The following is a 12,014-nucleotide window of genomic DNA, read 5'->3' as shown; positions in this document are numbered from 1 at the left end:
CTTTGTCTACGCCTGTTTAAATTATTTTTCCTTTTCACTCTAGGTTGTGGGATTCAAGAACTTAGCATTAATGGACTCGTCCTCTACTCTTTCCAGTAGCCCGCCTGGCTATGTAGCTCCTTATAGCCGCATTTTGAGATATGCAGTGTCCACTGCTCTTTGGCTAGTCATTGGAGTTATACAGGTAATCACAGATTATACTTTTTTTTTTTTTGGACAGGCAGAATGGATAGTGAGAGAGAGAGACAGAGACAGATTATACTTTAAAAACATTGCCTTTCTGAATTTATACTTCTGCTTACATAGTGATTATCCACAGGTATTGACCACATCCTAGTTTCTGTAGCAGAAAGGCGACAAAAGCAATAACAGTAATGGCCAGTTCTTATAGTGTGTTCGTATGCAAGCACTGTGCAAAGTAATTAATTGCTTTACACATACTAACTGCTTAATCTTTATAGTAATCCTCAGAGATGTGTTCTATTAGTATTTCCATTTTTCAAATGAGGAAACTGAAGGACAAAAAGTTAAATGCTTGCCTAACATCAGTGCAACTAGTAGTGGCAGAACTTGGAATTTGAACCCAGGTGGCTTGATGTGAACTGAAGAGTATTTCAGAATCTTTAGCTTTCTGGTCATAGGACAGACTTCTTGTTTAGTTATATTTATCTATATAAACAGCTAAGCTACTCTAAATATTTTCTTTTCCTTTAAAATATAACTTATTATTTGCATTTATTCATGTATCATTAAATGTCACTCTAATTACTAGTACTCCTTGGGGATTTTCTTTGAAATATTAACATGACTGAAACTAAAAGTAACCCTCAGCCTCATGTCCCATGGCTCTAGCAGAGGTTCTTGTCTGTGCTTACTTCCTTTATCTTATTAAAGTCAAAAAAGTGAAAATAAGAAAAGGAAAAGCAGCAGCCAGTAAAGAATTCAATTCTGATATCTACACTTCTTTCTCTTGCTTCCAGATACTCCCATGAATAGAAAGAGCCTTTGTTTGATTAAACATTCTTTTAACTTTTATATGCATCTTTTTTGTTGTTGTTAAGATTATTTGAAAGTCAAGAGTTTTATCGAGAGGAAGGGAGAGATAGAGAAAGAGAGAGATCTTCCATCCACTGGTTCACTCCACAAACTTCTGCAATGACCAACATTGGGCCAAGCTGAAGCCATGAGCCTGGAGCTTCTTCCCAGTCTCCTACGTGGGTACAGGGACTCAAGCTTAGGACATCCTCCTCTGCTTTCCCAAGCATGTTAGCAGGAAAACGGAGCAGCCAGGATTCGAACTGGCACCCGTATGAGATGTTGGTGTAGCAGGTGGCAGTCCAACCCACTACACCACAACACCGGCTCCTTCTTTAACTTTTATAATCAGCTAATGAAGCTAGGACCTCTGAAGAGAACAGATTTAATTTCCTGTAGCCTGATAAATAGAGTGAATTTACCTTAGCTAACACAGTTTATTTTTAAAGATCTTTTGGGATTAAAATCCCTTTAACAGAGCTTTTTCCTACAGAATTGGACCTAGGTGGTGGTGGTTCTGTAACCTGAGAATTGCATTTTTTAGTTGAACATATTTATTGTTCAAACTTGAAGCTGGCATAGAGCTAGTGAGAGTTTAGGTAACAACCAGAAAAGGAAGACAGACTGAAATTAGAATACAAAATAAGATGGGATAAAAGGAGTGTGGAGTTTGATGTTTATCATCAACATAGTAAGGGAATACTTTGTGCTTAGGCCAGTATGTAGAGAATGTAAAGGAACATCACCTGAAGTTTTTCATATTTGATTGACCATAACAAGAGAACAGAATAAAGTAAGAGTGACTGAAATCAGAGAACTTTGTCTCTGATGAATAGGAAGAGCAGAGGTCAGCAGTGTACAGCTAGAATATGAATTGTTATTGCTGTTGGGTCTCAAAAGCCTGTCACTGTGCTCTTCCACTTGGAACTTCTATCTCCAAGGTCACCTCATGGACCCCGATGGCTGATGCAGTTGCAGGAGGTCATCAGGGAAGATGAGGCTCACTTCCTCTTTATAGCCTTTTTCAAAGTGCCTACCATTCACCATCTCCTTGGCCAGCACCTGCTTGCATGGCAACACCTAGCTGTGCTGGACTTCCTGAGCTAGTCAGCTGTGTGTTGTGCTCGAAGGAAGAGAGAAAGCAGAGAGGATTGTTGGGAGAGCAGCTCACAATCTTGGGCAGCAACATCTAGCCTTGTTCTCACTTCACTGTCTGATAGGAAGGTGTTTTCTCTCCATGGAGTGTTCTAAGGTTATCAATGTTTTGTTCCTGAGATAAGCTTATGAGTTCCTTTAACAACCTGTTAAAGTTATATATTTGTCTAAACTCTTTTTGATTCCAGTAATGTCAAGCTTTCTCATTTATTTCTTTTATTTCCCTAAATCCAGCTTCTTTTACTTTCATGTTATATTCTGTAATTTTTGAACTTTGAATATAGCTGTTTTTTCATGTCCTTTAAAGGGATTTAAAAAATATGTATGTAGAGTAGTTTGGAAACTGTTCTCCATAATCAATAGTTGTGTATTGTTTGGGGGCACTGTGCTGAGCTCATGAATGTGCTGTAACAAGTACAGGTTACAGATTGTGGCAACTTCTATGAAGCGAATCAGCAGTCCGGTGGAGGTGAGGGAGGTAGAAGTTGGGGTAGGTGACAGCGGGAGCAGCTTTCAATGAAGGGATTAGGAAATGTTACCCTTCTCTGAAAGATACGTAGAAAAGTCTATGAAAGGAAATTTTCCCTTCCAGTAATGTTATTAGCATGTCTGAGAAGGCACTTAAAGCAATTCATTTGAATACTTAGCACTATCTTAGTCAAAATAGAATACTAGATATATGATTTTGTGTGTTCCTCTGTCAGAGGAGATTAATTTGAAAAGCACAGTCTTCTACTCATTTGGAATTTAGGAAATGAGCAAAATTGCTGAACCAGACATAATCTGGCCATTAATACGTGGGTTTGTCCTAAATTTTTAAAGACTTTTTCTTCCTTCTGACACATTTGTCCTATCTTATTGTAATGACTCAGAAAAGTATGTAAAAGTCCAAGTGCAGTCCCTCAGTGATTTCTTAACACAGCCCAAAACCCTCCTTCCTCTGGCAGAGGGGTCAGAAATGACAAGTAGGATATCATCCCCGGGGAACTCTTAGGATGCCACTGTGTTCTTACTGGGAACTTCTCTTTTCTTAAAATACTATACTGTGACTGTAAAAGAAAATTGAAATCTTAAAAGTTGTTAAGTATGAACTTGGCTTAATGTTTCAGATCGTGTTCTTTGCTGTCTTTTATGAGAGATTTGTAGAGGATAAAATTCGACAGTTCGTTGATTTATGCTCTATGAGTAATGTAAGTACTTTAATGACTTTTTCTTGCAACTGCTATTTTTCCCTTTTTAAAGGTCATAAGTACATTAACAGAGGCTTTAAAAGTGATTTGGTGTGATTGCATTTTAAACTAATTTTTCTGATTGTTAATTCCAGAGGAGGTTATAATGAGCTACAAGTTTTAGTACTTACTGCCTAATTTTTTTATCTTTATTTGCATTTATTTAACAAGAGTTTCCTGCACTACCAAATAGTGCATTCAGATGATGGCCCCTGAAAATGTTTTCATATATCAGATTGTCTCCTTTCTTAGGAAATAGCTTTGTTCTCCTTTCCGTCTGCTTCTTTGTTATCATTTATTACCTTTCTATCCTCCTCATATATTTCTTAGGAATTCGTTCTTCGTTATTTTGGGAGAAAGGAAGCAATTTTAAGAAAAGTTTAATGTTTCATTGTTCTGCAAATTAGCTGCTAATTGGGCCTCTTTCTTTTCTTTTTGTAGATATCAGTGTTTGTGTTATCCCATAAATGTTTTGGATATTACATTCATGGTAGATCAGTACATGGGCATGCAGATACTAACATGGAAGAAATGAATATGAATCTTAAAAGAGAAGCGGTATGAATGTATTTTATGTCTTTATTTAAGAGATGAATTCTCTTTTTTTTATTTTTATTTTTTTTTTATTTAGTGAATATAAATTTCCAAAGTACAGCTTATGGATTACAAAGGCTTCCCACCCCCCAACTTTCCCCCCCCCGCAACCCTCCCCTTTCCCACTCGCTCTCCCCTTCCATTCCCATCAAGATTCATTTTCAATTCTCTTTATATATAGAAAATCAGTTTAGTATATATATAGATTTCAACAGTTGGCCCTCCCATAGCAACACAAAGTGAAAAAAATACTGTTGGAGTACTAGTTATAGCGTTAAATAACAGTGTACATCACATTAATGACCGGAATTCTCTTTTCTTAATGTTTGATATTGTGTGTGTGTGTGTGTGTATTTTTAAAATCCTTGTTGGTCACTTTTTTTTCTGATTTATTTATTTATTTATTTATTTGAAAGTCAGAATTACACAGAGGAGAGGCAGAGAGAGAGAGAGAGAGAGAAAGAGGTCTCCCATCCGATGGTTCACTCCACAATTGGCTGCAATGGCCGGAGCTATGCCGATCCGAAGCTAGGAGCCAGGAGCTTCTTCCAGATCTCCCAGGTAGTGCAGGGACTGAAGGACCTGAGCCATTCTCTGCTGCTTTCCCAGGAACATGAGCAAAGAGCTGCATCATAAGTGGAGTAGCCAGGTCTTGAACCAGTTCCCATATAGGATGCCAGCCTTGCAGGCTGTGGCTTTACCCACTATGCTACAACACCGGACCCACAAACCAATTCTTAAAAAAGAAAAAAAAAAAAAAACTTTAGAAAAAATCTGAAGATTTAATGACTAAATGTTAAATTATATCGGTGAATGATTAATTTTGTTAGCTATGTATCATGATTATTTTTAAATCATTAGCAGAGATAAATACAGAAGTATGAGGCATCTTCAAAAAGTTCATGGAAAGTGCATATGATAAAAACTATGCATGGGGGCTGGTATCTTAGCACTCTGAGTTAAGCCACAGCCTACGATGCCAGTGTCCCATATGAGTGCCTGTTCAAGTCCTGGCTACTCTACTTCCAAGCTAAAGTGCCTAGGAAAGCAGTGGGTATCCCAAGTGCTTGGGCCCCTTCCACACATGTGGGAGACCTAGATGGAGTTCCAGGCTCCTGGCTTTGGCCTGGCCCAGTTCCAGTTGTTAAGACCATTTGGGGAGTGAACCAGCAGGTGGAAGATTTCCTTCTCTGATACTCTACTTTTCAAATAAATAAATCTTTTTTAAAAAATTGTTCATGGATTTCAGAACTTTCTGCACCAAAATTATTTCTTAATTCTATTTTCCTATGAGCTTTTGGAAATATTCTTATATTTACATATAAAATGACATGATCTGGAGTTTATTTTGAAATACTCTAAGAAGAGTGGGTGTTTATGACAGCAGTTAAAATGCCATTTGGGATGCCCACACCATATATCAGAATGCCTGGTTTGAATCCTAACTACTTCACTTCCAGTCCAGGTTCCTGTTTCTGTGCACCCTAGGAGGCAGCAGATAATGGCTCAAGTTGGGTCCTCACCCTACATGAGATACCCAGATTCAATTCCAGGCTTCTGGCTTCAGAATGACACAGCCCTACCTACTGCGGTTGTTTAGAGAGTGAGCCCATGTGCAGATAGAAGATCTTTTCTCTGTCTCTTTGCCTTTTGAATAAAAATAAATAAGTAAAGTTTTTAAAAAAAGAAACCTAGGAAGATAGATGAAACAAAATTGCTAAAAAGTTGGTAATATTTGAAACTGGGTGTGGTGAGTGGTTATTATTCTTTCTAGTGTGCACATTTGAGACTTCCAGGATAAAATTTTTAAAAGAATAAAATACATGGAAAAACTAAGAGGATTTAGTGCTTAAGGGGCCATAACTCTGACTTATGAATTTTTTTTAAAAGATTTTATTTATTTATTTGAAAGATAGAGTTAGACAGTGAGAGGGAGAGACAGAGAGAAAGGTCTTCCTTCCGTTGGTTCACTCCCCAGATGGCCACAACAGCTTTAGCTGTGCTGATCTGAAGCCAGGAGCCAGGAGCTTCTTCCTGGTCTCCCACATGCGTGCAGGGGCCCAAGCACTTGAGCCATCTTCTACTGCTTTCCCAGGCCACAGAAGAGAGCTGGATTGGAAGTGGAGCAGCCGGGACTAGAACCGGCGCCCATATGGGATGCTGGCGCTTAGGCAGAGGATTAACCTACTGTGCCACAGAGCTGCCCCTGACTTATGAATTTGATACATGGTATATATCAGTGAAGAAATACTGGGATTGTGCTTTGTTGTACGCAGGATGAGCCACCGCTTGGAACACCAGCATCCCATATTGGAGTACCATGTCAAGTCCCAGCTGCTCCACTTCTGATCCAGCTCCCTGATAATGTGCCTGGGAAAGCAGCAGCAGATGTTCACAGTGCTTGGGCCCCTGCCATCCACATAGGAGACCCAGACGGAGTTCCTGGCTCCAGGCTTTGGCATGGCCCAGCCCCAGCTTTTACAGCCACTTGAAGAGTAACTGTCTTTCAAATTAAGAAATAAATCTTTTTTTTTTTTAATTTTAATTAATTTATTTATTTATTTTGACAGGCAGAGTGGACAGTGAGAGAGAGAGACAGAGAGAAAGGTCTTCCTTTTGCCGTTGGTTCACCCTCCAATGGCCGCCGCGGTAGCGCGCTGCAGCCGGCGCACCGCGCTGTTCCGATGGCAGGAGCCAGGTGCTTCTCCTGGTCTCCCATGGGGTGCAGGACCCAAGGACTTGGGCCATCCTCCACTGCACTCCCTAGCCACAGCAGAGAGCTGGCCTGGAAGAGGGGCAACCGGGACAGGATCGGTGCCCCGACCGGGACTAGAACTCGGTGTGCCGGCGCCGCAAGGCGGAGGATTAGCCTAGTGAGCCGCGGCGCCGGCCAGAAATAAATCTTTTTAAAAAGAAGAAATGCCAAAAATAGTATCTCAGAGAATTTGTTTAGTACACTGAATTGAATCACTTGGTTAGCTGTTAGAAATTACTCTGAGATTAAAAACTTAAATGTAAAAAAATGAAATCATAAACACCTAGAAAAGAGTAGGGAGTGACATTCTAAGCAGTAAAGAGTATAAAGCATCAAAAATGGAATATTAATTGGTATTACCTTGTTAAAATAGTGCATTTACATATCAATCAAGTAATACCCTGGTCTACTGTTGGTGAGAATGTAAACTGGTACAACCACTGTGGAAGATAGATACTGTGGAAGAAATCTGAAAATAGATCTACCTTATGACCCAGCAGTCCCACTCCTGGGAATTTACCCAAACAATTAAATCAGCATCTGAAAGAGTTATCTGTACCCCCATGTTTTTTGCAGCTCAATTCACAATAGCTAAGATGTGGAATCAACCCAAAATGCCCATCAACTAATGACTAGACAAAGAAATTATGGTATATACACTAGGAAATACTACTCAGCAATTAAAAAGACAAAAAAACACGAGATCTTATCTTTTACAACAAAATGGATGCAAGTGGAAACGATTATACTTAGTGAAATAAGCCAGTCCCAAAAAGACAGATATCATATGTTCTCCCTGATCTGTGGTAACTAATTGAGTGCTAAAATGTCATGTATTAAAGTAAAATTTACATTTTAAGAGTCGATGATTATTTATAGCCCTTGTATGTACTGTTGAAGAACAGTGTTTTTTTCCTTCATACTGTTTGTTGAACTCTTAGTGTAGGATTAATTTTACAAATATTTAGTAAACTGAAAATGATCTTTGTAAAAATTAAGAGTAGGAATAGGAGAGGTAGGGGGAAGAAGAGTGGGAGCATGGACAGGAAGGAGGGTAGGGTGGGAAGTATCACTGTGTTCTTAAATCTGTATATATTAAATTTGTATACCTTAATTAAAATGTTAAAATTAAATAATGAAAACAAAAATGGAATAGTAATTGGTATTGCCTTATTAATATAGTACATTTACATGTCAGTTAAATAAAATAAAGCAAATTAGGGTAAAATGACAAAAGAAGTAGAAGAGAGATGTTAATAATATCAAAAGTTATGAATCAATAATAAAAACCCTAAATTAAAATCACAGTGGTAACATGACTAGAATATTTTTAAATAAACTATAAAAAATAATGAAAGAAAAGAAAGTAGGACCTCTAATACAATTTTAACTTGTAATCAAATAACTGAATATAAAATAGTTTTCTCCTTCAAATTAACAAACTTTAAAAGTTAATATTTAAAAGCATCAAGTGAAATGGGCAGCCACAAAACTATTGTTGTCAGGATAAATCTGCAAACCTTCTGGAACACATTTGAGCAGTATATACCATAATCATTTATAATTGTTTTACAATTACTTTATGAAAGTTTTTTAAAAAGATTTATTTATTTATTAGAAAGGCAGCATTACAGAGACAGAGGCACAGAGAGAGAGAGATTTTCTGTCTGCTGGTTCACTTCCCAAATGACATCAACAGCCGGAGCTGGGCTGATCCAAAGCCGGGATCCTGGAGTTTCTTTTTCATCTCCCCTGCAGGCGCAGGGGTCCAAGGACTTGGGCCATCTTCTGCCACTTTCCCAGGCGACAGCAAAGAGCTGGAGCAGAAGTAGAGCAGCCAGGACTTGAACCAGCACCCATATAGGATACTGCAAGTGGCAACTTTACCCACTATGTCACAGCACTGGCCCCAACTTTATGAATTTAACTCAAGGAAAAATTGGCAGTATGAACAGCTAATTAGATTCACAGTCTTCATTATAGGTTATTTGTCAGAGAAGAAAATATGCAAAAATTGGAGAATATTAAATAAGTTTACTTTTATAATGAATTCTTAAGTATATTTAAAAATCATTTTAGAATATTAAATAACATGGAAGTTACCCAGGATATAATAAGTGAAAGAGAAATTAATGTGATACCAATTTTATGCCTGGAAATGAAATTTCTTAAAATATTTCAATCTCGGGGGCAGCATTATGGCACTGTGGGTTAAGGCCCGGCCTACAGCGCCAGCAACCCATATGGGTGCCGGTTCTAGTCCAGCCGCTCCTCTTCCAGTCCTGCTCTCTGCTATGACCTGGGATAGCAGTGGAAGGTGGCCCGGGTCCTTGGGCCCCTGCACCCACATGGGAGACCCGGAAGAAGCTCCTGGCTCCTGGCTTCAGATTGGCGCAGCTCGGGCTGTTGCAGCCATCTGGGGAGTGAACCAGTGGATGGAAGACCTCTCTCTGTAACTGTGTCTTTCAAATAGATAAAATAAATCTTTAAAAAAATATTTCAATCTCTCCATGTTGAGATTATAGGTGATTTTTGTTTCTTTTTTTGTACTTCTTCATATTTTATAAATTTTCCACAGTGGAATGGAGTGTTTTTAATCAAGAAAAAATATTTGAGATTTTTATTTCAGAGACAGAGAGAAAGACAGAGAAAGGTCCCATCTGCTGGTTCATTCCCCAAGTGGCCACAGCATCTGGGACTGGGCTGTGCCAAAGGCAGGAGCCAGGAACTCAGTCCAGTTCTCCTGCATGGGCAACAGGGATGCAGTTACACTTGAGCCATCAGTACTGCTTCCCAAGATCTGCCATAGCAGGAAGCTGGAGCCAGGAACTAGATAGAGCTGGCTATCAAACTCCGGTACTCCAAATATGGGACACGGGTTCTTAACCACTGTCTTAATTACTGGGTTAAACATCTTTCCCCCCATCCTGTCACTTTTTTAAATAGAAAAATTTGTTATGCATGTTCTTCCTTTTAAGTATATAGAAAACCAACTGCTATGTTGTGTTTGCAGGTTAGATTTAGACAAAAGAGAATATTAAGCCCTAGTGTAGGTGAATTCGCTTTATGGAGATAAGAAAACTATACTGAACCATGATGCCTCAATGATAATTGACTAGATGATTAGGTAGGGAACTGTGCATGTTTGTTAGGATTTTTGCCTTGTCAGGGAGGCCTGAAATGGATACCTGGTCTATAACTTGAACTCTGGTCTTACTATCATTACCTTTTGTTGAAATAAAGGAAGTATTTTAAAAATGTTTGAGAAACAACAAAAATTTTACAGTTATAAGACTAGTTAATTCTAAGACTAGGCTTTTTGGCATATGTTTAAGAGCAATAAGGTTAATTGTAAGGAAAGCTAAGAATATCAATTTACAATAAATTTAGTTTTTAATTTTTTAATTTATTTTAAAGTAGGGTAGTATGATTTAGAATAAAATAGAAATGAATAAAATTTGAAGGGGAATGGTAAACTTGGATAAAGTTAGAATCTTTCAAATATAGTTTTAGTAAATTTCACTAGGCTTCTGTAATGCATGTAATGGGATGTATGGTGCCAACTAAAAGGAAGGTGCATTTTCTCCTTGAGATAGGTAATTGTTTATAACCTTGGTATTAATATGAATCTTTTAACTTTTCAGGAAAATTTGTGTAGCCAAAGAGGTTTGGTACCCAACACAGATGGTCAGACTTTTCAGATTGCAATTTCTAGCCAGATGAGACAACATTATGACAGGATTCATGAAACACTGACAAGGGTTTGTATAAAGTACAGTTCAGATGAATTTTGCCTTTATTTAATGCTATTTAAAAAACAAAATGTGTCACATTTATTCATTTCTCTTTTTACATTAGAAAAATGGCCCTGCTAGACTATTGAGTTCATCAGCTAGTACTTTTGAACAGAGTATAAAAGCATATCATACAATGAATAAGTTTCTTGGCTCTTTCATTGATCATGTAAGTATGTCAACATTTATATTTAAGCTGTGATTAAATGCAGTTTAAAAAGTGAGATTGGAATGTCAGTTATGCAAATGTGTAGGTTTAGAACCCTCATTTTTTTTGTCTTGTCAGATTTAATACGTAAAAACATATTTCTAACCATTAACATTTATGGCTTAGGAATAGAATTGGGTTATGTAGAAGTAAAATGAGATTGTATATTGTCTTTTAATATGATAATTTTCTTAAAATATGCCTATATTGAAATTTTGTTAGCAGGTTACCAAAATGCTATGGTATTATTCATTATTGAAATCCTTATGTTACGCTAGGATTATATTCCTAAAACGCTTGTTTTGATTTTCAGTCTGTCCAGACCTAAACACAACTAAGGGCATGTGAAATTTAAAACACTGCTGAATTTTGTTATAAATCTCAGTGTGGTAAATTCATCTTTTTGAAGAACAGATCTTTGTGTGTGATTCATTTTTCATTTCCCCTCCTTTTGATTTTATATTAATTAGCATATATTTCACTGTTTTTGAAATTATTCTCTTTTTATGTTAGGTTCATAAAGAAATGGATTACTTTATAAAAGATAAGTTGCTTCTTGAAAGAATTCTTGGAATGGAATTCATGGAACCAATGGAAAAAAGCATCTTTTACAATGGTATCCTTTAAAGCCCTTGCTGAATTTCATTACTGTTTTCAAAGTTGAAAAAAAAGTACATGTAGTTATTATCATTTGATTTACAATTTTATATCGAAACAAAGTAAACATAATGAACTCAGCTAACCTAATGGAATTGTAGTTTTCTGTATTTTATCTTACTATGCCAAGTAGCAGAAAATAAATATATAAAAGATTCTATAAGAAAGCAAAAAGCTGAATTTCAGAATCAACAATATCCATGGATGAAATAGTAAAACAAATAACACAAAATTCAAAATTTTATTGGAACATCTATTCAGTGGGAAACTTACGAAACATTTATTTTTTTAGAAGATTTATTTTATTTATTTGAAAGATAGAGAGGGGTAGAGACAGAGAAAAAGGTCTTCCATCTGCTGGTTCATCCCCAGATGGCTGCAAATGGCTGGAGCTGAGCCAATCCAAAGTCAGGAGCCAGGAGCTTCTTCTGGGTCTCCCACGTGCAGGGACCCAAGGACTTGCGCTGTCTTCTGTTGCTTTCCCAGGCCATAGCATAGACCTGGATTGGAAGAGGAGCAGCTGGGGCTAGAACCGGCGCTAATATGGGGTACTGGCGCTTCAGGCCAGGGCTTTAACCTGCTGCGCC

General features: G+C 37.6%; 1 protein-coding gene across 2 annotated transcripts in view; it reads left to right on the top strand.

Moving 5' to 3' along the window:
* The window catches only part of TMEM67 (transmembrane protein 67), a 66,564-nt gene that overhangs the window by 42,102 nt on the left and 12,448 nt on the right, over nucleotides 1–12,014 (top strand). For both annotated transcript variants that reach the window (XR_009865704.1, XM_062188251.1), the window contains exons 21-26: nucleotides 44–184; nucleotides 3,300–3,380; nucleotides 3,861–3,977; nucleotides 10,413–10,529; nucleotides 10,627–10,731; nucleotides 11,284–11,386. Coding sequence is in view for 1 of the 2 variants with exons in the window: in XM_062188251.1 (XP_062044235.1) it covers nucleotides 44–184; nucleotides 3,300–3,380; nucleotides 3,861–3,977; nucleotides 10,413–10,529; nucleotides 10,627–10,731; nucleotides 11,284–11,386 (664 nt within the window). In the remaining variant the exon portion in view is untranslated. The remainder of the gene's footprint in view (nucleotides 1–43; nucleotides 185–3,299; nucleotides 3,381–3,860; nucleotides 3,978–10,412; nucleotides 10,530–10,626; nucleotides 10,732–11,283; nucleotides 11,387–12,014) is intronic.

The sequence above is a fragment of the Lepus europaeus genome, chromosome 4 (genome assembly GCF_033115175.1).
Source record: "Lepus europaeus isolate LE1 chromosome 4, mLepTim1.pri, whole genome shotgun sequence".
Lineage (NCBI taxonomy): Eukaryota > Metazoa > Chordata > Mammalia > Lagomorpha > Leporidae > Lepus > Lepus europaeus.
The sequence above is the reverse complement of the archived record's forward strand: the minus strand, read 5'-3'. Positions and strand labels throughout refer to the sequence as shown.